The sequence below is a fragment of the Muntiacus reevesi genome, chromosome 4 (assembly GCF_963930625.1).
Source record: "Muntiacus reevesi chromosome 4, mMunRee1.1, whole genome shotgun sequence".
NCBI lineage: Eukaryota > Metazoa > Chordata > Mammalia > Artiodactyla > Cervidae > Muntiacus > Muntiacus reevesi.
The window spans coordinates 144,117,776-144,145,741 of record NC_089252.1 but is presented as its reverse complement, the minus strand read 5'-3'; the positions used below and the strand labels follow the sequence as shown (position 1 = coordinate 144,145,741).

The following is a 27,966-nucleotide window of genomic DNA, read 5'->3' as shown; positions in this document are numbered from 1 at the left end:
GGCCATAGCGCTGCAGCGGGGCCTGGCCCTAATCCTTCCGGCCCGGCGTTCCGGGTCCCGGCCCCTCTGGGAGGGCCTGCTGGGCCAGATCTGATCTCTGGCAACGTGGAGAGAAATCTGGAAGCAGACAGCAGATTACCAAACTCGACTCCTCTGGGAATAGATTACCGGTCTCTCACTTCGTAAATCATCACGCAGTTCTGTAACGTTTTGCATTTGTTTGCAGCGAGCTTGTTTGATTTTGTAATTTAAAAAATAAGTTACAGAGGATTTCTGTTTGTTTTTAATAAAGAGCCTGGCTTGGATTTAGGGGAAATCTTGGTATTAATTCCAGCTCTGTCACTTCCAGCCTGGTGACTTTCGCCACTGTTTCCTGTTGGCCCTGACGGCCTTCCATGGCAACTAGGGAAGAGCAAAAGTGGAGACACTTTTAAAAGCACCCAGCAGGGCCTCTCCTCCTCCTTATGTCATTCAGAGCATGTACTCCCATCTAGGTCACCCGTGGAAAGCCATGATCCCTGGGACAGCCCCTGAAAGGCCTGATCTTTGTGCCCCCATTTTTTGCCCTTTAGTTGCTCCTAAACCTAGGGAAGGGGTGGGGGGACCCCAGCCAGATATTTCTCCATCCTCAGAGTGAGGAAGGGAACCACGAAGGGAATCCCCTCCACAGCACCTCTCCTCATTGAGGGCTGGGACCTGGACAGGGGAGCCCCTTCAGGGCCCAAATAGTCTGGGGCACCCCCTGGACATCCTTTTACCCCCACCCCCAGTGGGTCAGGGTGGAGGTTAGGTGGAATGGTGTCTCCCTGACTGGGCGGAGTTGGGTTACCTGGTTCTGCTACTTGGAGATGGAAGGGTGTATGGGGAACACCACTAAGGGTTTGACTGATCCTCCTGAGTCCTGGGGGTTTGTGCCCCCAGGATCTCGACCCTATCCCCACCCCATACCTGTGAACTCTGAGGTCAATCTTTGTCCTCCGTGGAATGCTCTTCCTTCTCTCTGCCTTACCTGGCCCTGTCTGTCCCTTCACGCTGTGCCCATGTTCTCTTCTTGCAGGGAGGTGTCTTATGTCCTGCCTCTCCAACTTTCTGTGGCAAGAGCTTGTCCTTCTCCCTTAGGAATTTCCCAGAATGTGGGACAGCACTGGATGGGTTGTCTGTTTTCCCCTCTGGTCCCACCTCCTGAGCCGGGCAAGGAGTCGCTCTTCTCTCCTTCAGTTTTCCCGTCTGCAGCGTGTGCTCTGTGGTAGTTCCTGAAATTTGTGTAGAAAGAGGAGAAGCTAAGTTACAAAGAAAAGGAACAAGATGGTGCATACGAATTAGAGCACTGGTCTGGGAGATGGAAGGTGGGGGCTGTCGCCCTGGCTTGGCCACTGACTGACTGGGTCAAGGAGACAAGAGGATTGAAATTTACTGGACATCTGTCATGACATCATGAGGTGACATCATCCTCATCTGTGCAGCTCAAGCCTCCAGATAATCATACCATCTGGGCAAAGCCAGGGTGAGTACTTTGGATGTGCAGCTTGAAGATGAAGTCCCCAGCCCTGCCTTAACCCAAGTCCTCTTGTGTGGAAATGGCAGGTTTGTTACTGAGTCCCAGACTTCTTGCTGCACTCTTCTATCTGTATTATCAAAGATGCACTCTTCATGACAACTCTGTGAGATCGGTATGTTGTCATCCTTGTGTTTCCAATGAAGAAACTGAAGGCCAGAGAAGGTAAGTAATTGCCCAGAAGTTACATAGTTGGTAATAGTGGGGACCAGGGTCAGTCTCAGGCCTCTCAAACCTGTGTTCCTTCGGCCACCTCAGTCAGCCACCACAAGCCACATGGGCGTGTGTGTTTTAGCATTACATATTTTAATATATTTTAATTTCATTATAAAACACGAGTATATAATAAAGCCAAGTTGTGCTAAAGTATTTATAGAAGGGAGAGACCTCTGTGGGCTGGAATTCTTCATGGAAAAAGTGGTAACTCAGACTTTTAAAAAATTTTATTCTTCCTGTCCAAATAAATGCATTTCTCCTACACAGGCAAATATTTTTAAAATGTATTTCAAAAGTTAGAATTCTGGAAAAAGAAAAAGAGGAGGTGGGGGTAGTGGCTTCTTTAAAAAGCCCATTTGGAAGGAACTCCTGGGGTAGGAAGGAGAGGAGGGTGGAAGGGGAAAGGAAAAAACCAGACTGATAGCTGCCCCACCCCCACCTTGCCATTTTTGAAGAATTGGTTTCTTTATCTCCATCTTGGCCTAATATTTGAATATGGGAAAGAAATATGGAGGTTCTGAGAAAGTGATTTTGAGACAAACCAGAGATTCTTGGGATCATTTTCAAAAGGAAAGAGACTTGTGAGTTGCAGCAGGAGGTCCAGGAGGACAGGTCCAGGAAAGGATTTCTGGGGGTGGGCAGGAGGTGGGGAGAGGAATGTGGCCCCGGAATGAGAGCTGAGGGTTGGGTGGGTGGGGGGGCGCGCGTGGGGCCTCTTCTGGAGAGTTTTGAATGCAGAAAAAATTCTTTGCTGCGTGGGGCCCGCCTGGATGCTGGGTTGACTAGCATGCTGATAATTTAAGGTGGCTCCAAACATGAGTAGGGGCTGGTGGCTTTGACCACACAGCACAGGACTGGTTCTGCCTGATGAGTGTCTCCCAGGGCCTTGCCTGCCTAGCAGCACTGGAGCAGACACCATAACCCCAGCCCCACCGCATCGGCCTTGGCCTGTCTCCCTGAACCAGCGCCTCCGAAGTGGGCTGCTCTGCGGGACAAGGATTGATTTGCTCAAGAAAAGTACAGTTCTCTCATTTCCAAAGGATGTACCAGTCACGTGGGAAAGAGAAAGCCTCCAAGACTCTCATCCCCAGGAAGGTTCTTACTGGGCAGAAGAGAGTGGGCCACTCAGGGCCTCCTGACCACTGCAGGGGCCTCTGCATAGGTATCTCTTACACTAAGCACCTCTTGCACTAAGCAATTCTGTGGAACGGGAAAGTCAGGTTCCTAGAAGAAAGCAAGGAGAAAGTAACTATGAGAACCTGCTGTGTGCAAGGCAGTTCCACAGTTGTTCAGTCCTCCTGACTCCTGACACCCAGAAAAGGCTGATAATAGTATCATCCTCATTTTATAGGTAAAGAAACAGGCTGAGAGGTGAAGTGACTTGCCCTAGGTCACACAGCAGTATGGGAGGAGCTGCCTCGGGAAATGCTTCTCTCTAAGAGAAATTTCACCTTTCCAGCAAGTCCTGTTTCTCTAAGACGACTTCTTGTGTGGATGCTGGACACCCTGCTGGCCGGGCCCCTTGCCCTTGTGGTGGCCTGTAGGCCAAGCAAGGCTGGTGGGGGTGTCCGGGGTTCAGAGGGCCGGGGTCCTGTCCTCTCGAAGCAGTCTAATTGCTGTGTGACTTTGGACCGCTGCCCAGCCTCTCTGGGCCTCATTTTTTCCACCTCTTCCCCGGGGAAGCCCCAGGTAAATTTACTTAGAAGTCAACTCTAGGTTTGCAGCCTCGGTCGGAAGGTGTTAGCAAGGCCACAGACGCTTCACCTGAAAAACAGCTCCCCCACCCCGGCCACAGCCGGGCGGATTATGTAACGGGGTGTGCAGCGAGGGTTGGGGAGGGGGGCCCGCGGGGCGGGGCGCTCGCGGCTATTCCGGGCGCCGCTATTTTTAGCCCCATTGATGAGGCTGCGTCGGCCGCGCCGCCGGGATTCCGGAGACGTCAATGGGCGCGCGTCACGGTCCCCGCCTGCCCGCCAGCCGGGGGAGGCGCGCCCCGGGCTGGGACGGCGGCGCGGGCGGCCGCGGGCTGCGGGGGCGGGGGGCGCGGCTGCGGCCGGAACTGCGGGGCGGGGGGCTGCCCGAGGGCTGGGGGCACGGGGCCGCGGCGGCGCGGCGGCAGGAGCGCTAGGCGGCGGCGGCACCGTGGGGGCCCGCGCGCCGTGCCCGCGACCCCCTGCCGCCCGGGCCATGGGCGCCCCCGCGCTGCTGAGCCGCTCCCCGCTGGTGGGGACGCGACCCCGGAAGGCGGGGGCGGAGAGGCCAGCCGGGCGAGCCGGGCCAGGTGAGGGGGCCGGGGAGGGGGCACGGGGGTCCCGGGAGAGGCTCGGGAGGAGATGGGTCTGCATGGGTGCGCGTCGCGGGGCCGGGGCCGCGCCGAGTCCCGCTTGGAGACCAGGGTGGTGGGGGTGATGGGGGTCAGGGACTGGATTCCCGGAGGAACCATCTAGCTCCGAGTCAGCCCCCAAGTGAGGCGCCAGCGCTTTCTCACACCAGCCCGCCAAGGGTGGGGTTTGGCCCGCGAGGGGTGCGGGAGGTGGCCAGGCCGGAGAAATTCCTTCCATTTACCCGTTGGCTGCGGGGAACGGGTTCCAGGAGTTCAGTCCGCGAGCTCGGCTGCCAGGACGCCGAGCCTGGAGGGACCCGAGGTGCCCACTGCAAACCCTTCGTGGGCCGCAGCAGAGAAACTGAGTCTGCAGAGGGTCTCGTGGAGTCAGGAGCGGACCTGGGATTAGAAATGCGGCAGAAGTGGCATTTATGGTGGTTTCCAGTGGAGTATTCATTTGGGTTGGGGGGTGTGCTGGGAAAAAGGAAGGCTGGGAAGGAAGTGGTAGGTGGGTTCACAACAGTTATGCCCAAAGGGTGCTGGTGGCGTAGGGGGTTGATAAGAGCCTGGTGGGAGGTTTCAGTGGTGGCTTCAGACACGGTCCTAGACCCTCTTGCTCCAAGTGACTTGGATGAAGACTTGAAAGGGAAGCCAGCCAACTCTTTGTATTGACTGAGAGCCGAGTGGAACAATGACAAGTGTATAGTACAACAAAGCCAAGATTCCAAGCGATGGCAGACAGGGGGAAGGATGGACCAAGCCCAGCAGGGTGAATGTGACTGATTGTTAATTTTGAGGCCTGTGCTGGAGTTTAAAAAATTAGCTGAGAAGTTCAGTCTAGCAACCCAGGCCCCAGAGCTTCCCACTTGCTCTCTGGTGTTGGCTATCAAACTCCTCTGTGCCCACCAAACAGGTCCAAGGAGGGAAAGGGGGATGCCCAGGTTCTAATCCTGGCTTTGCCACTTAACTAGCTGTGTGACCTTGGGCAGGTTGCTTAACATTTCTGTGCCTTCTGTTTCCTCCTTGTTAAAATGTTCGTAATAGTAATCGCTTCCTCATAGTGTTGTGAGGTTAAAAGAGTACATGGGTGTAAAGTGCTTAGTGATGTGTTTAGCACATCAAAAAAAGTGAAAGTGAAAGCGACTGATGCTCAGTGCCTCCCACTCTTTCCAATCCCGTGGGCTGTAGCCCACCAGACTTCTTTGTCCGTGGAATTCTAAAGGCAAGAATACTGGAGTGGGTTGCCATTCCCTTCTCCAGGGGATCTTCCTGACCCTGGGATTAACCGGGGTCTCCTGCATTGCAGGCAGATTCTTTACTGTCTGAGCCACAGGGAAGTTTCTTGGTGTTCAACAAATATGAGCTGCTGTTGTTATTGTTGTTAAGAGTAATATGGCCACTTCTGGGTCGGGACATTAGCCAATGCAGAGTTTATGCTATCAGGAAGCCACCAGGGCTGCAAAGGGTCTGTCATTCATATCCTGTTGCAAGGAGTTTAGATAAGAAAAGTCTCAAATATGCCAAAGGAGGGAGGAGGAGTTATCAGATGGGCACAGCTATTCAGGACTGGGATCCAGGGCTGGGGGCTGGACTCAATTGTGACTCAACATAAGGAAGACCCCTCAGACTTTGGGTATGCCCCCAGATAGAAGGGACACCTCCTTCACTGCAGTGTCAACCCTCCTCCCAGCCCAGTTCTGTTGCAGGTATGTGTGAGTCCCCCTCTCCCACATTCCACTAGTACTTACTGAGCACAGTTAGTGCTGAGCTCAGGTTTAGACACTGAACTCTGCAGTCTTTGCGACACACGTGTAAACAAATGAATGGCATTAGTCCTATGGAGATAATAAAAATAGATTAACACTGCAGGGTGGGAGTGCAGGTGAAATGGAATCACCAGCCAGATTGATGGGCAGGAACTGGCCATACAGACATCGGCAGGCAGTGACTTTCCTGGCAGAGGAAACAGCCAGTGCAGAGGCTCTGAGTCAGGAAAGAGAGTCCGTGGGGCTGGAGCACAGGGAGGAGGGGGAGCTGGAGCTGGGGACTGAAGTCTGGGCTGATGGTCCCGTTTCTCTTGGGACGGAGTCACTTTCTCCTTCTCTAAGCCCACTCAGCCCTCCAGTTTGTCCCCTTCGCAGTGCTGATTGTAATTGACCTTGTTTCATTCCCCCATTGTAATCTCTTGGGGCCCACAGATCTTGGTTTCCTCCCTGGATCTCCCAGTGTTCATGGTTCACTGTCTGGCTCACAGTAGGCCCTCAGTAAATGCTTGTGGAGGGACTGTTGATGTGGGACCAGAGATGGGATCAGATACCTGCTCTAAGATGTTTTGAATCACTTTTGGGGCAGCAACTGGATCCCTGACTCTGGCTCCTGTTCTCAGGTACAAGTGGGGAAGACCTGGGCACTCAGGTTGGGCTTGACTGTGATAGAAGGTGTTTGGCCTCCCTTACTCCTCAGCTGTGGGCTGGAAGGGAGAAAAGGGAGCCTGGGGGCTAGGACCTGACCACAAACCGTTTCTGGGGTATGGGAAGATGACAGTGTTGCTCTGGGAGGCAGGTGTAGGCCGTGGTCTGGGCCAGGTTTGCAGCCTGCTTTTGCTTTCTGTTTTGCTTTTGCCCTTACAATTGATTATACAGTGGAAGTGAGAAATAGACTCAAGGGATTAGATCTGATAGTCAGAGTGCCTGATGAGCTATGGATGGAGATTCATGACATTGTATAGGAGACAGGAATTAAGACCATCCCCAAGGAAATGGCTGTCTGAGGAGGCCTTACAAATAGCTGTGAAAAGAAGAAAAGTGAAAAGCAAAGGAGAAAAGGAAAGATATGTCCATTTGAATGCATTGTTCCAAAGAATAGCAAGGAGAGATAAGAAAGCCTTCCTCTGTGATCAGTACAGAGAAGTAGAGGAAAACAATAGAATGGGAAAGACTAGAGATCTCATCAAGAAAATTAGAGATGCCACGGGAATATTTCATGCAAAGACGGGCTCAATAAAGGACAGAAATGGTATGGACCTAACAGAAGCAGAAGATATTAAGAAGAGGTGGCAAGAGTATTCAGAAGAATTATGCTAAAAAGATCTTCACAACCCAGATAATCATGATGGTGTGCTCACTCACCTAGAGCCAGACATCCTGGAATGTGAAGTCAAGTGGGCCTTAGGAAGCATCAGTACGAACAAAGCTAGTGGAGGTGATGGAATTCCAGTTGAGTTTTTTCAAATCCTAAAAGATAATGCTGTGAAAGTGCTGCATTCAATATGCCAGCAAATTTGGAAAACTCCGCAGGTGGCCACAAGACTGGAAAAAGTCAGTTTTCATTCCAGTCCCAAAGAAAGGCAATGCCAAGGAATGTTCAAACTACCACACAGTTGTACTCATCTCACACTCCAGCAAAGTAATGCTCAAAATTCTCCAAGCAAGGCTTCAATAGTATGTGAACTGTGAACTTCCAGATGTTCAAGCTGGTTTTGGAAAAAGCAGAGGAACCAGAGATCAAATTGCCAACATCCGTTGGATTATCGAAAAAGTGAGAGTTCCAGAAAAACATCTATTTCTGCTTTATTGACTATGCCAAAGCCTTTCTTTGACTGTGTGGATCACTGCAAACTGTGGAAAATTCTTAAAGAGATGGGAATATCAGACCACCTGACCTGCGTCTTGAGAAATCTGTATACAGGTCAGGAAGCAACAGTTAGAACTGGACATGAACAACAGACTGGTTCCAAATCAGGAAAGGAGTAGGTCAAGGCTGTATATTGTCCCCCTGCTTATTTAACTTATATGCAGAGTACATCATGAGAAATGCTGGGTTGGATGAAGCACAAACTGGAATCAAGATTGCTGGGAGAAATATCAGTAAACTCAGATATGCAGATGACACCACCCTTATGGCAGAAAGCGGAGAAGAACTTAAAGAGCCTCTTGATGAAAGTGAAAGTGGAGAGTGAAAAAGTTGGCTTAAAGCTCAACTTTCAGAAAACTAAGATCATGGCATCTGGTCCCATCACTTCATGGCAAATAGATGGGCAAACAGTGGAAACAGTGACAGGCTATTTTTTGGGCTCCAAAATCACTGCAGATGGTGACTGCAGCCATGAAATTAGAAGACAGTTAATCCTGGAAGAAAAGTTATGACCAACCTAGACAGCTTATTAAAAAACAGAGACATTACTTTGCCAACAAAGGTCCATCTAGTCAAGGCTATAGTTTTTCCAGTAGTCATGTATGGATGTGAGAGTTGGACTATAAAGAAAGCTGAGCACCAAAGAATTGATGCTTTTGAACTGTGGTGTTGGAGAAGACTCTTGAGAGTCCCTTGGACTGCAAGGAGCTCCAGCCAGTCCATCCCAAAGGAAATCAGTCCTGAATATTCATTGTAAGGACTGATGTTGAAGCTGAAACTCCAATACTTGGGCCACCTGATGGGAAGAACTGACTCACTGGAAAAGACCCTGATGTTGGGCAAGATTGAAGGCAGGAGGAGAAGGGGATGACAGAGGATGCGATGGTTGGATGGCATCACTGACTCAGTGGACATGAGTTTGAGTAAACTCCAGGAGTTGGCGATGGACAGGGTGGCCTGGCGTGCTGTGGTTCATGGGGTCGCAAAGAGTTGGACATGACTGAACGACTGAACTGAACTAAACTTTGCCTTCTGTTTGGGGTTGGAAGCCCTCTGACTGATCCGAACTGCCTTCCCCTTCTTCATGCCCTGTTCCCCATCGTATGCCTAGGGTCATTGGAGATGCTGGTAGCTCTGTAAGAGAAGAGTCTGGGTACTTTGGGCCAGAGGAATGCCCCTTAGCCTATGGACCCTGGGACAGAAGTTAGGAGGGTGAAGGGGCCCATCACGTACCCTCTGGGACTTCCTCCTCATTCCCTCTATCATCCACCCTGGGAGCATCTACTTCTCTTTTCCTAGATTTCATCTCGGCCTGAAGGGCAGCTTGATAACTAGGGAAGATTCCACCTTGACTGGTCCTGCCCTCATCTTGGGGCCCAGTCAGGAAAAGAGAGGGCTGGGTAAGGGGAGGAAAAGGGGAGGTGAGAAGTGGGGTCTGGGTTGCCCCGGCTGAAGGCTCTGGCACCGGTAGGATCAGGGGAGAGGTTGAAGAGTTTGGGGGGATGGCACACACATGTGGTGTTGGAAGTAGAACTCAGGTGCACCGAAGGAGCTTGGAATAGGGACCAGGGTCTGGGGTTAGCATTTATGTGTCCTCCTTCAGTTCCTCCTAATAACAATGGCACCTATGTGGATCCAGCACTAAGTCCTTTGCTTGCGAATTCATTTTAAACCTGCTGGTAACCTTACGGTTGTTAATTTTAGAGACGTCAATTACAGATAGTCATTTTCACTGATGAGGAACAGAGAAGTTATGTAACTTGCCCAGAGTGACACGTGATGGAGCCAGGATTTGAACCCAGGCAACAGGGATCCAGCATCCGTGCTCTTCACCACTCTTCCCCAAGCTGGATCTTCCTGTTTTGTGACCAGAATCCCCTCACTGAAGAGTTCCTGAAAGTACCCGTTGCTCAGATGAGAAGGCTGGGCCTCCTAGAGATGGGAGCATGGAGCCCTTGCCTTGTGGGGGCCTCTGAGGCTTTGGGGACCAAGTTGGAGCCCATTTAGGAGAGAGGGGTGTTCTGCTCTGTCCTAGCAGCGGCTCCCTTTTCTCTACCTCCAGCTGTCCTTTTGTGTACACCCAGGAGCTGAGAGCTGGGTTGAGGTACCACCTGCCAGTGCACCCAAGAGTGGGGTTTAAGGTTCAGGGGCTGTGTCTCCAGGGCCTGGAGATGCTCCAGACACTCTTCAGCAGCTCCTGGCCACACCCCACATTCCCAAGTGCTGTTTGCTTGGGGTGTGGGCCCCCAACCTCTGATGCCCAGCTCAGGGGGCACCTTGGGCTGGCCTGTCCCCCATCATGGCCTGGGTCCTGCCTCTGTTCCCATGTCTGTTTCTGGCTGTACTGTCTCCAGGGAATGGCCCTGCTGGCTCATTTCTCCTCTCTCACACGACTCCCTCTGTAGGCCTCCACCATGGACAGAGGCCAGCCCCAGCCCCTCCCTGGTGTCGGCTCCTTCTGCCAGGCCCCGAAGGCCCCAGGGATGCTCGAGTGTTGTTTAAGGTCCCTCAGTCCATCCAGAGGGGTAAGTGCTCTGCTTTGCCCTTTGTATGCCCCTGGGGCCTCCTGAGCAGGTGGCTGGGGGGCCAAGGTGGGTGTGGGAGCTGCCTGAAGCGGATGTGGTTTGGGGGATGGAGGGGGAAGCCCTGCAGAAGTAGTAGGCGAGGCGCTGCTAGGCACAGGGAGATCTGATTTCTTTGCTAGTGGGGGTAGTGCGGGGGTGGGGAAGGGGGAAGCCTGACTTTCTTAGCAGGACAGGCTTGGGGGGGCCTCTGGGCCTGGGTGTCATGGGGTTGTGAGGAGTGACGGCTGCCAGGGCAGCATGGGCCTGGTTCCAGGAAGTTGATGGGGTGAGGCTAGGGGTACCAGAGTCCCGATTACATCTTTACTCGAGAGAGCTGGAGTTCAGCTTGGTGCCCTGGACAGGGACCCTGTGATTCTCTTTTTCCTTCCCCAGAACTGAGGGCCATCTCAGAGCAGCAGCCCCGCCTCAGCCATCTCTGAGAGACCCCTCAGGTGAAGTGGGAGCTGGCTCGGTATCCCCGCCGGAACCCCAAACACTGTTGCCTCATGTGGCATTGGTGTTCAGGGTCCAGAGAGTCCAGAGAGGTGGCTGGGGTGCAGAGGACAGGGTTTCTGGCCCTCCAAGCCTGTAGAGAAGGAGGGAAAGCCCTGGGAAGCAGGGCCTCCTGTGCTGGGGGCTGGACGGGGTGTGATCCTGGCCTCCTGATGGCAGCAGGCGCTGGGCCACCAGCCTCAGGCCGGGGCAGGGAGAGGAGTTACTGTAAGTGGATGAGGCAGGTGTTCCTGGTCAGCTGGAGATCTGGATGCGGGAAGCACGTGAGTGAAGATGACAGCAGCGGGCTGGGTGACTTTCCCTCCGCTCAGCCCCCACCTCTGCCCTCAGCTCTGACTCGGCCTTCTGAGCGCCCGGCCTTCCCTCTGGGTACACAGTGGCTCCTGTGGGCAGAATTCCTCGCATTCAGTCCGTTGTCTGGAAGAGGGAGGTGATTGGGTGGAATTCCCATGCCAGATATGCTGCCAGGGGCACCCTGAGGGGTTGCCAAGGGGGCCCCATGAGCGCTAGAGCTGCTGGTCTTGTGACGTGGGCACCTGTCTGCCAGGCCCGGGCACGGGCCCAGGGTCACGCTCACGCCGGGGCTCCCGTCAACTGACTATTTTGGGCTCTCGCTGACCCGGGCCAAAGTCAGGCCTTGGCCAAGAGGGCTCTGAGGCAGCTCCCCCGTCCCCAGAGGCCGGCTCTGGTTTCAGCTATATAAACAGAGAAGGACATGTTGCTGTGGAGGCTGCTCCATGTCCTGAGCCCACTCAGTTAGCGCACAGCCGCGGCCGGCAGGGCAGGCTGACTGGGCAGTCACGTCTCTTCCCACAGGGCTCCTCCAGGCCGCCAAGAAGAGGCCCCAACCAGGCCTGCGAGTCTCCCTTGGTGCAGTGGTCCAGGACCTCTGAGAATCAAAGCAGGTCGTGTGGAGGAAGCTGGTGAGTCTTAGGAATGGGGAAACCGAGGCACTGAGGCTGGGCCACTTGGATCTCTTTTCATCATGACTGTCTGAGCTGTGGTTTCTTTTGACTCAAGGGGAGGGATGGAGGGGGAAACAGGGTGGTCAGTCCTCTCAAGGAATGAGAGTGAAAGCTTGACGGCCCTGGGATGGTGGGATTTGGACCACTTTGCGGTTGAGAACCAGGAGACGTGGAAGTCTCCTTCCTCAGAGATCTGCAACAGGCTCTTCAATCCTCCTATCCTGTTGACCCGGCCTGGATAAGGCCCTGGTCTGCTCAGGCTGGGGAGGGACGCTGGAGAGAGCTGGGTGTCAGACAGGCCCCTTGGTAAGGCCCCCGGCCTCCTCGCTGGTTGGGACTTGGGATCTGAACCCATAGATTGATGTCTCTGAGCCCTCGACCCTTGCCCTGCCCTCCTAGCCTGGCTTCCCGGCTGTTTGGGTGCCTGAGAAGCAGGGCTGAAGTGAGGCCTGGAGGGGCCGCCAACCAGCTTGCCACAAACATGCTCCCTGGGAGCCAGGCCAGGGGCTTGGGCTGGTGTGGAACAAGTGGGGCTTCTTACGTGGGAGGCTCCGTGTTCTCCTCCTTGGTTCTCGAAAGAAAAAAAAAATTTTCCCTTTCTGAACGTGAGTCTCTAAACGAATCCAGAGCCTGTGACTAAAAATACTTTAACAATAGGAAAATGCATCAGTCTTTCCGGCTGGGACTCGTTATCAGAGGGTTTTTATTTTGGAATTTGAAATTTTGCCCAAGGAGGCTGGGTGGATACCTTGGGCAGGGGCAGGAGAACTTGGTGGGCTGTTGATGTTCTGCAAAGTGGTGGGAGACCCTCCAAGGGTGGGGGAGAGAGGAGCTGGCCAGGATCTGAGCAACCTGAGGGGATGGAAAGAGAGCTGAGGAGGGTGCAAATGAGGCGTGGGCCAGCTTTTCCCAAGGAACTCTGTGATCTTGTCTGTGTTTTTCAGTTCTGTCTGGATGTTCTTCCTGAAGGCTGGTCTTGTTCTTTTATGCTGTATGTTGATTCCTTCTGGCCTGAGAGGGGGCTAGGGGTGGAGAAATGACTTGACTGAAAATGACCTCTGTGGAAAGAGGTCTGATCTCCTTAATCAACCAGCTGTCTTCAGGGTATCAATTGAGCACTTGCTGCATGCAGTCTGGAATTTTCCTGGTGCTGGGTGGAGCCCCATCTCTGGACACACTCTCATTTCCTTTCACTCAGCCCTGGAGGGGAGAGGCGGGGCAGGGGTACTATTTGTCTCCGATTCTTGGAGGAGGAGGGTGCGGGCCCCCCTAGTTGATCTGATGGCCCTGGTGTCTCGTTTCTGTGCCCGCCACAGGATTCTGCTCTAGAGACCAGGTCCCCAGACAGTGCTCCCACTTCACTGTGGGGCCTCCCCCTTCTGTCAGTGAATTCTCACAGTACTGGGATTTGTGATGTTGTCAGCGTTGGGCAGATGAGGAAACGCTCTGGGAGAGGGCAAGGGACTGGCCCGGGTCACACACCAGGCTTGCTGGCTCCTGGTCAAAGATGCATCTGAGAGTTCTTGTATCTTTTGCCCTGTTGGGGGCTGGGCGAGACATGGAGAGCGGTGGCTGACCTGTGTGTCCTTGGGAGCCAGTTTTCCCGGAGGGAACACCACGCCTGGTCATGGCAGGGCCTGGGCAAGGGCCAGAAGATGGTCAGGCCTGGGCCTGACCGCACATCCCCAGTTCCCAGAGCCATCTGTGGCAGCCCCCTGGGGCAGTAGGCAGCACTTCCCTGCCCACAGCGCAAATCCCCCTGCTCGATGCTGATGCCGGGGCAGGAAGAGGAAGTGGCCGGGTCAGGCCTGGTGATGGGTCCTGGGGCTCAGGAGGGGAAGCTTGGTGGGGAGAAGGCAAAGCTCACTCCCTCTGCCCCCCCCCCCCCTCCCCGGGAAGGGTGTGGAGGCCCATGGGTGGGGATGGTCTTGGTGAAAGTAGGACAAGTTCCTGCCCTTTGCTCAGCAGGGGCGGGGGCCAGCCTGACTGTGTGTGTGTGGGGGTGCAGTGTGGGAAAGGGGCAGTGCAGTTCCACTTCCTCCATCTCCTGTTCACCCCGTCTTGACTAGGGGATGATGGTGCACTCTGGCTGCCCGTTTGGGGCCTGCCCTGGGCTATATACTGTTTGAGGATGCCTACTGCCAAGGTAGGGGAGACAGGGCCTTGCTTTCATGTTTACGTATTGGTTGCGGGGAGGGATGGTCTGAGCATGTAAGTCCATGGGCTGCAAAGGATTTGACGAGCAGGGATCAGGGCCTAGCTGAGCGATTCAGAAAACACACTGAGAGAGGAGACCTTTCTCGTGCTAGATACTGCAGGCTCTCCTAACCGTAGCTATGCTGAGTCTGTGTTGATAGAACAAATACATGAGAAACACCCTCCGTTTCTCTGTGATTTCAGTAAATGCCCATGGCATCTGCATCCATTTGAATTGGTATATCTCTCGCATTTAGACATGATTATTTGGGCTTCCCTGTTAGACCAGACGGTAAAAATATGTCTGCAACGTAGGAGACCTGGGTTTCATCCCTGGGTTGGGAAGATCCCGTGGAGGAGGGCATGGCAACCCACTCCAGTATTCTTGCCTGGGGAATTCTATGGACAGAGGAGTCTGGCAGGCTACAGTCCGTGGGGTCGCAAAGAGTCAGACATGACTGCACATTTTGTAAATAAACATTTTATTTCTGAGAGTATAACATACATACACAAAAGCATACAAACCATAGATGTGAAATCTTGAGAGTGTATAGTCTGATGACTTTTTCATAGTGAAGACACCCAGGTGACCATCGTTCAGACTAGGAACTGGGATGCTTCCAGTTCCCACAGAGATCTCCTTGTAGGCATTGCTGTTTTCAATTTACAGGCCATGTGTGTACCTGGCTTTGTGGTTAGACTTATGAGACTCATGTCTCACAGGGTCAGAAGCCACAGCTCTGGAGTTCAGAGTTGAGGGCAGTGGGTCCAGCATAGAGCTGGGAGTTAGCAGGGGTCAGGGGTGGGGTTCTGATTCCTGGCCCCTAAGCCTCCATCTCCTCATTTATAAAATGCAGGTGGTAATTCCAAACATAGAAGGTTAGGGAGAGGGTGAAATGGAAGAATCCATGCAGTGTCCTAAGCCGAGGTCTGACCCTTCATTGGTATTCCCTACTCCTCACACCCCCAAATCTTCCGATGAGAAGGTACTTATTATGATGAGGCTGGTTCAGGAGTGGGGCATGAGCTGAAGTCTTAGAAGGTTGGTGGGATTAGAGTAGAAGGAAGAGGAACAATGTGCCCAGTGGGTGGTGGGAAGGTTTAAGCCCAAGGTCTTTGTACTGGGGCAGTGGGGAGCCCAGTGGTGGTGACAGCGCTTGGGCTGTGGGAGTCTGACCTTGGGCAGCTCTCTCTCGTCTCCAGCATGACATCTTTCCCTGCCCTTCCTGTGTTATCCTGGCCCTGCCTTCCTTTCTGGTCCTCACCTCAAAGTTTTGGATACCTCTTATCCCGTGGTTATTACTTGTCCCTTTCCACCCCTTATCTCCCCTACAATGAGCTGTTCACTCTGACCTTGCTTATCTTAAGGGCTGGACTTAGTGAGGTCCCTTGGAGTCTCCATCTGCCCTTGGACCAGCTTATGCTCCAGGCCTCCCAAAGTTTGCATCTTATGCCTTTCCACCTTAGTTGGGTTCTACTAAGATTCTCTGGATTCAGAGCCCAAGGCCACCCTCCCTGGAGGCCATCTGGCCGGCAAGGATGAAGCTCAAGGTCCCCCAGTCCCTCTCCCCTCTGTCTTAGGCTAGGGGCTCCTGGCTGTGTTCCTACAGAGGGACTCTGCCCTTTTCTTCTTACTTATTTTCAGAGTCTAATGTGTTCTGAGACACCAGCATCCCCTGCCTCCACAAGCATGGCCAGGTGGCAGCTGTTCTTGCCTCTCCCACCCTCTGCCTTCGGGACAGCAAGACTACTTCCTCCAAACCTGCCATCTGCCTCCCAGGTGGGGCCTGAGCTGCCGGCACAGCTCTGGAGGCTAGATGCTGAGATATGGAGATGTAGGCTGGGAACCTCGACCGCTCCTTACCACACTTGAGTTCCCTGAGGCTCCTGGGTGGACTTTCCCATGGGAGGGTAGGGATGGTCTGTGTTGCTTTTTACAAATGGAAAGTGGTGGGGTGAATAGGAGGCGCTAGGGCTCAAGGCTGCTGACTCAGCTTTCAAAGAGCCGTTAAGGCTGCAGCTAATACACCTGTTTTTGTTTTGTGTTTTTGCTGGTGAGGTTTGGAGGGAAGAACATTGACCTGACTAATCAACTTTTGCTACCATACTAGAATTGTTTTATTTTCTGAGGAAGGCCCTGCTGGGGTGGGTGGGGAGGGGGGCTAGGTGGGGAAACCAGCCTGTGACATGACTGGATTAGTTTCACCAGCCCAGACTTGCCTGTGCTTCTGAGCAAGGTGCAGCTCTTCTGGGCGCCCTTGGGTCCTAATCTGCAAAATGGGAAGACATGAATTATATTAGTGATTTCAAAGCAGGTTTAAACTGTGGAATTCGTGTTTTTCCCAAGTAACATCTTAATGCAAAAGCCTAAGACAAAGAAAAACAAAACTTTGGTTAAAGATCATCCTACCCACACTTCACCTTCATGAAGGTGGCCTTGAAGGGTCTTTGGAAGACGGTTTAGCAAAGGCCAGAGCTCTCCAAAGACTGGTCCGTGTTGAGAGCGTATGCTCCGATGGGGGAGCTGTGCTAGGTTCTGACTGAAAGATACTGATGTTACTACATGGAGCCTGCTCCGTCCGTCGTGGATTGTAGGGTTTGAAGAGACAAACGGTGAAGGGGCGGTTTCTTAGTGGGTGTGGGCAGGGAGAAGGGCAAGTCACTGGCTTCGCTCAGATGCTCTGCTGCCTTCAGGCGCCAGTGAGGCACGGGCCATGGCTGCAATAGGAATAGAGGATCCAAGGTTTTGGATCCAAATCCAAAATATGATTTCAGAAGAAAATGAAAAGTAGCGTGTGAGGCTTCAAAAGCAGAGATGGGAGGTGGGCAAGGAAGGAGTGTAGAGACAGCAGATGGTAGAGAATGGGTGATGTTTTTGAAGTGCCGGTGGGACCTTTGAGTGGGCAGAACTGAGGGCTGGAGAGCAGGGTGTGGGAAACCTGAGAGGGAGGTGAGAATGAAGTGAGGAGCAGGAAGCGCCTCAAGGGTAGAGGGAAGTGCCGTTGGGTGACCGGGAAGCGAGAGTGGAGTCCTTGGCCACAGGCTCCGTGTGGACAGGGGAGGGGAGGGGCTCTCCTAAATATCAGCCTTTTTTCCTTCCTGTCTTATCGAAGGTGCTGGCTCTCCAGACTTGGGGCACCCCAGGGACGTGAGGGGTGACGGCCCCATCTAGGGAAGGCTGCAGGTGGCTGCAGCCTGGCCTGTGCCCTGGTGCACGTGAAATACACTGTCTGCAGGTGCTGGAGGTGAGGTGGGAGGGAGGGCACATGGGCAGCGGAGGGGGTGAGGGGATCCGCTAGAGATGTAGTCAGGCTCCACCCGTGTGCCAGCACCTTGCTCTGTGACCTTGAGCAAGTGTCATTATTCCTCTGAGCCCGTTTATTTATAAAATGGGGAAGAGTCGGCACAAATTCGATAAGATTTCTCAGGCTCCACCCGGTTCTGAAATTCGGTAATTTCCCAATTAGAGTGCTCTCACCCTGTCAGGGGCCGGGGAGGATAGTGGTGAGAAATCTAGTTCAGCTGTGAAGCACAGCTTTGGCCTGTCTCGGGCCTGGCGAATCCCTGCCCTCTAGAAGGTACTTTGCATAAGAAATTGGGGGGAGGGAGTAGGGAGTAAGAGTGTGTCTGTGTGGTGGTGGGGTACTGTGGTGTCTGACGTCCCTAGAAGGGAGTGTGTCTGTGTGGTGGGTACTGTGCTGTCTGCCGTCCCTGGCCAAACTCTCAGAACGAGACCCCGCTGGTTCCCCGGGGGGCGTCCCTGAGTTGCCCAGCCCAAGGCCTGCCTGGGCCGCCCAGCCGGGCAGTGGCACCCCAAGCCAGCTGGGAAGGTGCAGAGGCGGAGCCAGGCGCAGTCGTGGCTCCCAGGAGCACCCGGAGGGTTAGGAGATCCTCGTCCGGGGAAGCCCCGCGGCCTCGGAGCTAGAGCGCCCTCTTCTCGGGCTCTGGCCCTCGGGCCTATTTTCTGCCCCGGGGGGCCGAGGTCCTGGGGCCGGCCACCGGAGCCTCACTAGTCCGCGAGCTGCTATTTTTAGCCGGCCCGGCGGGCGCGAGGGGACTATTTATAGATCAAACAATCCGCGCTCCCTGCGTCAATGGAACCCCGCGTGCGTCACGCGCGCAGACATTCCAGGCCCCCCCTCTCGCCCCGCCCCCTCGGGCTCCCCGGCCCCGCGCCTCCCCCTGGCCGCCTCCCGCCGGAACCGCGCCGCCCCCCGCGCCCTTGTATGGCCAAAGCTCGCCGGGCCGCGTGCGTCAGTGGCGCCCCCGCCCCTCCCCGTGCGTCACGGAGCGCTTAAGAGCAGGGTCCGGCGCGGCCGGGAGTCCCAGTGGTGGAGGCTGCGAAAGTTGGGGGGAGTGTGCAAGACCTCGGGAGCGCACGCGGGACCAGGCTGCGACTCGGGGCGCCGGTCCCCGGCAGGGGGAGCAGAAGCCAGCCGGGTAGGTGCCCCCTGGAAAGCGTGCATCTCAGCGGGGCTCTCCGTTTTGGTTTTGTGGTGGGGAGGAAGGAGGGGGGTGTTGCATGGAGATGAGTGTTTGCGAGGATCGAAAGGATGTTTTGGGGTTAGCATGAAGGAGGGCGAGTATAGGATGCAACTCTGGCTTGGGGGCTAGGGGTTGGAACGGGATGAAGACCCAGATGGGACTGGAGTCTACTGGGTGCTGTGTATGTGTTTTGGGAGGCGGGGGTCTGTGCAAGGTGGAAGCCTCAGAGTTCAGTAGGAGGCTGGCTAGAGGTCAGTCTCCCAGGGTCCCTTAGTTGGCACAGGGCACCCAGGACTTAGTTGCTGATGGGGGTCTTAGTACAGTGTGGGGAAAGGGGCACAGAGTTTTGGGCTGCTGGGATCCGACTCCTTCCAGGATTGGATTTCCAAAAGGGTCTCCTCCTTCTCAGCTTGTCAGCTCACTCCTATACCCCTAGTTGTTTTCTTAACACTTATTCTTAATGCTGTGGGTTAGTTTCTAGGGTTCCCCAGTTGGAAGTTTCTGCCTGAACTATCTTAGGAGAGGTCTGGATTGTCCAAGCAAATGGCTTAACATTGGTGACTGAACTGTGGAGGGGGTGCTGGTGTGTGTTGGAATAAAAGAGGCTGCTTACGGCAGAGCACAGTCTCTGAAAGCATAGGGAAGATTGTTTTTTAATGTAGCTTGAATCTGTGTGTGTGTGTGTGAGAGAGAGGTGGAAAGCTTGGTCCTTGGGGATCCTTGATTGAAAGAGAGAGAGGTGGAAAGCTTGGTCCTTGGGGATCTTGATTGAAGTTGCTGATGTTGGAGTCTCTGGTGGGGTACCATCTAGAGGATCCCCCTCCCTAGTCTCTGTCGGATCTGACAGGTAGGGTGCAGCCTGAGGCTTGTTTAGCACAACAGGTGCAAACCACATTGTTGCCAAGACCTGCCTGAAGCCGGATTCTCCTTGCTCCTTCCTTCAACCCCGCCTCTTCCTTCTCCTTGTGTCCCTGCCAAAGGCTAGATGGAGGTCCATATCTTGTGTCATTAAGTACCTGCATGAAGGCAGGAGTGGGGGTAGTTTGTGGGGGTTGATCCGGATGTGGGACTTCCAAGTAGAGAAACGGGATTTGAATAAGTCTGGAATGCCCAGCCCAGTCCTGCGTAGCTGCTGGCTCTTTTACTCCACCCCAAAACCTTCCCTGCCAGGCTGTCATAGCGCAAACAGACGGGGCCAGCCTTATCGCTTGCAGGTACTTTATGCCTGTGGATGGGCGCCACTGGTTGGTGGGGCCAAAGTTTCTAGGGGCTCTGTTGTCTGGGTTGGTTGTGGGAGTGTCAGGACAGGGGTGGAGCTGCCCTGTCCAGGGCCCAAGGAGGCGGGAGAAAGCCTATTACGGGAGAATTCCCCAGGCTCTTAGCCGGGAGGTAATGCCAGCTTTTGCCCCCTCCTGCTGTCCCCCTTGATTATGGCACTCCCTATTTCAGCTTGCTTTTTTCCCCAGCCTCCCTCCCTGACTGATGAGGCCAGGGTCACCGAGACCCCGGGCAAGGAGGTAGGATGAAAGCCTCCTCTCTACGTTAACTTTTGACTTGTCTGTGAACTTAAAGGTCCCCCTGAATGATTCTCTCTGCTCCTTCAGATTCCTCTGGATTTGAGGGAGTGTAAGCCCCCTTTGCCTGAGCTCCTGGGTTCTTCAGGGCACAGAACTCTTTAGTGGAGGCACCCAGACTTCCATCACCCCCAGCAGGCTTATCCTCTGCCCCACATAGCCATCTCAGGTAGTCTGCTGGACTCTTGAGTGCTCTCGTTAAAATAATAGGGGGAGATGCTGCGGGGATAGCAGAGAAGTTCCCTTTCAGGACTTCAAGTCCAGGGGCTGCTCTCCTCACCACACTCCCCCCTCCAGCATATGGCCTTTAAAGGTCTGGAGCCCTGTTACCTGATCCCTTGGGGTACTGGGGAAGGAGGTCGGGCTCCTTTCCTCTTGGCTTCTGGGAGCCTCCCAGGCAGTGTAGAGTGGGTGCCCATCCCCAGATGGCAGGACTGGGGTGTGCGTGGGATCTACAGCCTTTGCTCAGTATGTAGGGTGAGGGTGGGGTTGGGGATGGGGGTAGGGACAGGCTAATTGCTGTCTAGGCTGCGTTCATAGGCAGCTGGGCCTTCACTCCCAGCTCCTCTTCGACTTGCAGGATGTTGTTCTTCAGCTCAGGCACTGTGGGGGGAGGAGGGGAGGGGGTCTTGCAGAGACTGAGCCATGCCTGGGAATATTCCCAGAAGTGCCAGGTTGGAGGAACGGGGTATCTGCTCCCTGGACTGGGCTCCGGCTTTGCCTGGCTGCCTCTCCCACCCTCCCTTCTCCCAGCCCCCACTCGCGCCTTATCCAGTTAGGGAGAGGCAGGGGGCTGGACGAACACAGCTTTCCCCTGTTCCAGCAGAGAAATGCTGGCTACATGCCCTCCCTAGGGTTCCCAGGCTGCCCGGGGTGTGGCTGGTCTTCCGACTTGAGCCCACTCTTGCTGGGACCTTGCCCAGGGACTTGGTGACATGGATGTTGAGATGGTACACTGGCCAGGTGCCAGGATTCCTGGGTACTGTGGTGGGCTATGGCCCCAATGCCTCAATGTCCCATGTCTGGCTGGGAGTCCTGCCCCCTGGCCGCTCAGGGTCCTATACTTAGAGGTCAGGCTTCAGGCCTCTTACTGACTTTTCCCTCCCCCCCGCTTTGGTCTCTTCCCTCTCCAGAGATGCCCTGTATCCAAGCCCAGTATGGGACACCAGCACCAAGCCCAGGACCCCGTGACCACCTGGCCGGCGACCTCCTGACCCCCGAGCTCAGCAAGCCCATCATGGACCTGGCCAGCCCCGAGGCGGCCCCCGCTGTCCCCACCGCCTTGCCCAGCTTTAGCACCTTCATGGACGGCTACACAGGGGAGTTTGACACCTTTCTCTACCAACTGCCGGCCACGGCCCAGCCGTGCTCCTCGGCCTCCTCCTCGGCGTCCTCCACGTCCTCATCGTCCGCCACCTCCCCAGCCTCTGCTTCCTTCAAGTTCGAGGACTTCCAGGTGTACGGCTGCTACCCTGGCACGCTGAGCGGCCCTCTGGACGAGACGCTGTCCTCCAGCGGCTCTGACTACTATGGCAGTCCCTGCTCAGCTCCGTCACCATCCACGCCCAGCTTCCAGCCACCCCAGCTCTCTCCCTGGGATGGCTCCTTCGGCCCCTTCTCTCCCAGTCAGACTTACGAAGGTCTGCGGGCATGGACAGAGCAGCTGCCCAAGGCTTCTGGGCCCCCCCAGCCGCCGGCCTTCTTTTCCTTCAGCCCTCCTCCCGGCCCCAGTCCCAGCCTGGCCCCAAGCCCCCTGAAGCTGTTCCCCTCGCAGGCCGCCCACCAGCTCGGGGAGGGAGAGAGCTATTCCATGCCAGCAGCGTTCCCAGGCCTGGTGCCCACTTCTCCCCACCTTGATGGCTCGGGGAGGCTCGACGCGCCCGTGACCTCTGCCAAGGCCAGGAGTGGGGCTCCGGGTGGAAGCGAGGGCCGCTGTGCTGTGTGTGGGGACAATGCTTCCTGCCAGCATTATGGTGTCCGCACCTGTGAGGGCTGCAAAGGCTTCTTCAAGGTACTGGGCCACCCTGGGTGTAGCTTTTTATGAGAAGTGGGGCAGGCTGGTCTGTCACCCCAGTGGGCTTTGTGGTGGCTTCACTTGGGTTCTCCTTCCAACAAGTCTGCTCTTTAGGAAGAGGGCAGGCTTGGCCCGGTGGGCTGCCATCCTCGGAGCAGGGAACTGGGATCTTCATGCTGACACTGGGGTGGTAGAGAGATGGAGGGAGGGGGTGAGAGTGGGGCAGAGGGTGCAGGCTGCGGGGTTACCCAGGAGGGGGAGTTTCTGCGGCCAGCCTCTGGTTTTCCTCTGCCTGGCCTCCCCCTACTCAAGGTCCTGGTGGGAAGGAGGGGGGTGCCCAGGCACTCGTGTTCCTGGCACGAGATGAAAGGATCTGAGGAGAGGGCTTGGTGCTGGAGGGCTGGGGGTGGACTTGGGAACAGGCTGTGTGTTTGTCCCAGCGCTGGGTGCCTGCTTCACTGCCCGTCCCTACCCCCGGCCCCTCCTCAGCCCTCTCGTGTCTGCCTCAGGGAAGGGGCAGGCAGACACAGGCGCGTTAAGAAGTGTCAGTGTCTGGGGTGTCTGGGCTGCTGGGGAGCCCCTCGCCCCTCATCCTGTGTCCTGAGGGTAAGACCAAACCCTCCCCCAGTGTCCCCAAGACTTTTTTTCTTCCTCCCCCAACCCATCCATCTTATCCTCCCCTGCCACCCAAATGTTAGAAAAATAGTTGTGAACAGAGAGCGCTTTTGTCTGCAATGGCAGTAGGATCTGAACAGGCCCCTCCCCTGGGCTCCCCCCCACCCCCACCCCACACTCTGACAGCCTGTTCCGTGTTGCCCCCCCCCCCTGCCCCCAGCGCACAGTGCAGAAAAATGCCAAGTACATCTGCCTGGCTAACAAGGACTGCCCTGTGGACAAGAGGCGGCGAAACCGCTGCCAGTTCTGCCGCTTCCAGAAGTGCCTGGCCGTGGGCATGGTGAAGGAAGGTGGGTGGTTGGGACAGGCCCCAAGGGGCAGAGGTGCGCCAAAGTGGGGTGGGGCACACAGAGCCCCCCACCCCCGGACATCTGGTGGGCCGGGGGAGGGCATGCCTGGGCCTTACATCCTCCCCCGCCTCCAGTCCACCTGCCTGCCTTGTGGGAGTGGAGGTCACTGCAGGGTCCCCTTGGTTCTCGGGGGCTCTAGCTCCTCATACTTGGGCGTGCTTCTAGCACTGGGGTGCACAGCTTGGGCTAGGAGTCCCTTACCTGGGCCCCTTTCTCCTTGCCTCACTCTGGCCCGTTTCTCTGCAGTTGTCCGGACAGACAGCCTGAAAGGACGGCGGGGTCGGCTCCCTTCAAAGCCCAAGCAGCCCCCAGAAACCTCCCCAGCCCACCTACTCACCTCCCTGGTCCGGGCGCACCTGGACTCGGGGCCCAGCACTTCTAAACTGGACTACTCCAAGGTGAGGCCCTGCCCAACCCACATTCAGCACTTCCTACACGTGAGAAAGCCACCCGCCAGTCCCCAGTTCCACAGATCGAAAAGAGGCTTGGCCCCACTAGGCTGACCAGATGGAAAAATGTACCCCTCTGGGCAGTGGCCAATTAAAAAAAAATGTGCTCCTTCCAGCAGCCTCGGCTCTGTGTTAACAGGCGAGAAGTTGGCAAGCAAGCGTGGGCGGGATCTCGGCTCTGTTCTCACCCTTGGGGTCTGGCATCCTGGGGTGTGACATGGCTGCACACAGCCGCCTGGGTGTGGGGCTCTTCCTGGGGTCTGACCCCGTTGGACCACCTGCCAGTTCCAGGAGCTGGCGCTGCCCCACTTTGGGAAAGAGGATGCTGGGGATGTGCAGCAGTTCTACGACCTGCTCTCGGGTTCCCTGGAGGTGATCCGCAAGTGGGCCGAGAAGATCCCCGGCTTTGCCGAACTGTCTCCTGGAGACCAGGACTTGCTGCTGGAGTCTGCCTTTCTGGAGCTCTTTATTCTCCGTCTGGCCTACCGGTGAGTGTCCCACTGAGTGTTCACCCCTCGGCCAGCACCCTGCCCTCCAGCCCCGCCCCCTGACGGCTGTCCGCACCCCCACCTGCCAGGTCTAAACCAGCCGAGGGGAAGCTCATCTTCTGTTCAGGCCTGGTGCTGCACCGCCTGCAGTGCGCCCGTGGCTTCGGGGACTGGATCGACAGCATCCTGGCCTTCTCTCGCTCCCTGCACAGCTTGGTGGTCGACATCCCCGCCTTCGCCTGCCTCTCTGCGCTTGTCCTCATCACAGGTGGGAGGCCGGTCCCCAGACCCAGGGAGATGGGGAGGGCCTGAGGGCCTGGCTCTGGATGTGCCAGTGTCTGGTGTTTCCTGGGCCCCCTGCATTGTGGAGTGAGGGTGACCAGATGTGGAGAGGGCAGGCATGGCTCAGGGCAATGTAGTTGGCGGTTGGCAGAGCCGGGTTTCAGGCCTAGCTGTGGCTGACTGCAAACCATCAGTCATAGCCCAGGTGACTCAAGATCCTGATTGTGTAGGTGTCATGTGTGGCCTAAAGTTTGGGTTTTTTTTTAAATCTTACTGAATCATGTTGCATGGAAATTTTCACAAAGTGTATGCACATAAATAACACATAGATCAAGAAACAGACACGGGGCTTCCCTGGTGCCTCAGTGGTAGAGAATCCGCCCACCAACGCAGGAGACATGGGTTCAATCCCTGATCTGGAAGAGTCCCACATGCTGCGGAGCACCTAAGCGCCTGTGCCATAACTACTGAGCCTGTGCTTTAGAGCCCAGGAATCACAACTCTTGAAGCCCATGAGCTGCAACTGTTGAAACCCTTCTGCTCTAGAGCCTGTACTCCGCAATAAGAGAAGTCCTACAGTGAGAAGCCTGTGCACCATAACTAGAGCGTAGCCCCTGCTCGTTGCAGCTGGAGAAAGCCCCCGTAGCAATAGAGACCCAGCACAGCCAAAAATAACTAAATAAATAAAATTATATTTTAAAAAAGAAACAGCAATGACCAGGACCCCAGAACCCCTCCTTGTGCCCCCTTTTAGTCATTAACCCCCCGAAGGGTAGCTGCCACTTTGACTGCTAACAGCACTGATTAGCTGTGCTGGTTGTGTACTTTGTGTAAATATGTAAATGTAATTGTGCAAAATAAGAATTTTTGGCATTAAATGCAGAGGTTTTGAGGTCTTTATTTGTTAAAGCACCAGAATCTGCCCCATCTCTTTCTTTTTAAAAAATATTTACTCATTTATTTGACTGAATCAGGTCTTAGTTGTGGCACACGGGATCTTTTGTCGTGGCACAAGGACTCTAGTTATGGTTCGTGAGCTACAGAGCACATGGGCCTTGCTAGTTGAGGCATGTGGGATCTTAGTTCCCCTACCAGGGAGCACACCCCTGTCCCCTGCACTGCAAGGCGGATTCTTAACCACTGCACCACCAGGGAAGTCCCCGACCAGGGACTTCCCCTGCCCCATCTCTTTTTCAGTTAATTTTTTAAGTTAAGTTTCACAAGGCTACATAGGACCAAAAAAGCTGTAGGACAGAATCTGAGGTACTTTCGGCTGCAGAAAGAGCACTGGATTTTGAGGCCTGCTTTCTCTGGAGGTGATGTCTATAATGCTGCTACATAAACCTAGGGTTTCTCACAATAGTCTGGGGTGTTAGTCGCTCAGTCATGTCCAGCTCTTTGCAACCTCATGGACTGTAGCCTGCCAAGCTCCTCTGTCCATGGAATTCTCCAGGCAAAAATACTGGAATGGGTAGTCATTCCCTTCTCCAGGGGATTTTCCTGACACAGGGACCAAACTCTGGTCTCCTGCATTGCAGGCGGATTCTTTACCATCTGGGGTGGGGGTGACCAAAACCCAAAAAAACAACACTGGGCTAGTCCATAAACCTGCTTAAGGTTTTATTTCCTCTCTGTGACCTTAGGCAAGTCTTGTAACCTCTCTGGGCCTCACTTTGTCCCTCGGAAGATGAGGATGACGAGCACTGCTGCCTTGCTGGGCTTCTGGTGGGGCTCCTGTGCTTCTGTGGAGTGCAGAGGGGCGTGGGAGATGGTCCGTAGCAGTAGCCCTAGAGACCTGGGGGCAGCCGACTCTGCAGGGGAGAGGGGCGTTGGGTTCTGGGCAGTGCGCCTAATCCCACACCTTGTCCCCTCTCCACTGCAGACCGGCACGGGCTGCAGGAGCCTCGCCGGGTAGAGGAGCTGCAGAACCGCATCGCCAGCTGCCTGAAGGAGCACGTCTCGGCCGAGGCGGGCGAGCCCCAGCCGGCCAGCTGCCTGTCGCGCCTGCTGGGCAAGCTGCCCGAGCTGCGGACCCTGTGCACCCAGGGCTTGCAGCGCATCTTCTACCTCAAGCTGGAGGACCTGGTGCCCCCTCCACCCATCGTCGACAAGATCTTTATGGACACGCTGCCCTTCTGACCCTGGCCCGGGAACATGTGCGCACTCGGTGTGCGCGCTCATAATGCCACCCCACGTGCCTTTAGCCCATGGCCCACGGACCCCCGGAGCATCACCCCGGCCTGGGCCTGAGCTGCAGACTGGCTGCCCCTCCCCCTTGTTCTCTGGGAGGTCAGCGGGGAGCTCATGCCCTGGGGGAGAGGGATGTGTTCACAGGGGTGACCCTTACTATTTGTCTTACCCCCCCAGCCCAGCCCTGGTCTTCATGTTTTTGTAAGATAAACCGTTTTTAACACACACACCGCCATGCTGTAAATAAGCCGAATGCTGCTGTAAATACAGGAAGGAAGAGGTTGAGGTGGGAGTGGGGGTTGGGAGGGAGGAATGGGCCCCCACCAGCCGCCTCCTACTTGCTCTCTTGCCGCCCTCCTTCCACATGTACATAGACTCACTCTAGGAGGAAGACAGATGACAGATTCTGACATTTATATTTGTGTATTTTCCTGGATTTATAGTATGTGACTTTTCTGATTAATATATTTAATATATTGAATAAAAAATAGACATGTAGCTGAAGCTGAGATCCTGTCTATCTCTGGCACCCTCTACCCATACCACCCACCCCCAAAATGGCATAATAGAGACACAGGTGGCTCCTGTAAGCCTTTGTTTATTTTGGGGCAACCCAAGCCAGGTGGCATATGGGAGCTTAGTTCGCCGACCAGGAATCGAATCCACACCCCCTGCGGTGGAAGTGTCGAGTCCTAACCACTGCACCACCAGGGAAGTCCCTCTCTCCCATAAATCTTGCATGTTACCAACTTGGCTAACAGGCCTCAGTTTACTCATTTATAAAAGGTGAAAGTAATGACACCTGCTTCATGGGATTGTTAGGCAAAGCACTCAGACTAGTTTCTGACATGGAGAAAGCCTCTGGTGAACAGGCCAGGCTCGTGGATGGGGCCTGTGCTGGGGGCCAGTTCGTCCACCAGCTTTGCCTGGAAGTTCCTAACCTGAAGCCCCAGGTCACATGTACCCTGGGAGCGTGGGTGGGGTGCTCAGTGTAGGGCTGGGTCCAGGGCAGCCCAGGATGGTGGTAGCCACTGTCCTTAGTAGAAGTTTTTCCCCATCCCCACTTTCAGTATCCCTCCCCACAAGCCTAGTGCCCCAGCAGCAGGACCCAGGTTATGGTAACCCTGACCTTCTTGGCAGGAAGACTGAGTTCCCTGCTTGTGCCCAAGTGCCCCCAAGTAGGTTCTCCAACTCCCAAGCCCATCAGATGCTTAGCTGGCTTAAAATGCAAATTCCTTGGCTCTACCCCAGAGACTGGGATTTGACAAGGGGCGGGGCCCATGGAGCTCAACTTTCACCCAGCACCCAGGTGCCTGTGAGGCTGGAGGTCTGGGAGCCACTCTTTGGAGAAACACAAATGTAGAACTGACCCTATACCGAAGTCCAAGGTAGCTGGCTGCCACGCAGGGCCGGGCCCCCTACCCTGCGCTCTGTGCAAGAGGACCCTTGACCCAGGACCCCTGAACCTCCATCCCCACAGCCTCTAGGAACTGG

At 55.2% G+C, this 27,966-nt stretch overlaps 1 protein-coding gene across 3 annotated transcripts; it reads left to right on the top strand.

The window, feature by feature from the left end:
• The first annotated feature begins 3,895 nt into the window (after positions 1 to 3,895).
• NR4A1 (nuclear receptor subfamily 4 group A member 1) lies at positions 3,896 to 26,976 on the top strand. 3 transcript variants are annotated; one of them, XM_065934357.1, is made up of 9 exons: positions 3,896 to 4,052; positions 10,133 to 10,252; positions 11,621 to 11,727; positions 21,158 to 22,035; positions 22,874 to 23,003; positions 23,310 to 23,461; positions 23,798 to 24,000; positions 24,090 to 24,268; positions 26,165 to 26,976. In XM_065934357.1, exons 4-9 carry the CDS (start codon positions 21,160 to 21,162, stop codon positions 26,419 to 26,421), a joined length of 1,797 nt encoding a protein of 598 aa, XP_065790429.1. In that variant the 5' UTR covers positions 3,896 to 4,052; positions 10,133 to 10,252; positions 11,621 to 11,727; positions 21,158 to 21,159; the 3' UTR covers positions 26,422 to 26,976. The 3 variants fall into 3 exon arrangements, with proteins under 3 accessions (XP_065790429.1, XP_065790430.1, XP_065790428.1); XM_065934358.1 differs by lacking the exons at positions 3,896 to 4,052; positions 10,133 to 10,252 and having other exon boundaries at positions 11,557 to 11,727; XM_065934356.1 differs by lacking the exons at positions 3,896 to 4,052; positions 10,133 to 10,252; positions 11,621 to 11,727 and adding an exon at positions 18,271 to 18,405.
• The last annotated feature ends 990 nt before the right edge of the window (positions 26,977 to 27,966 follow it).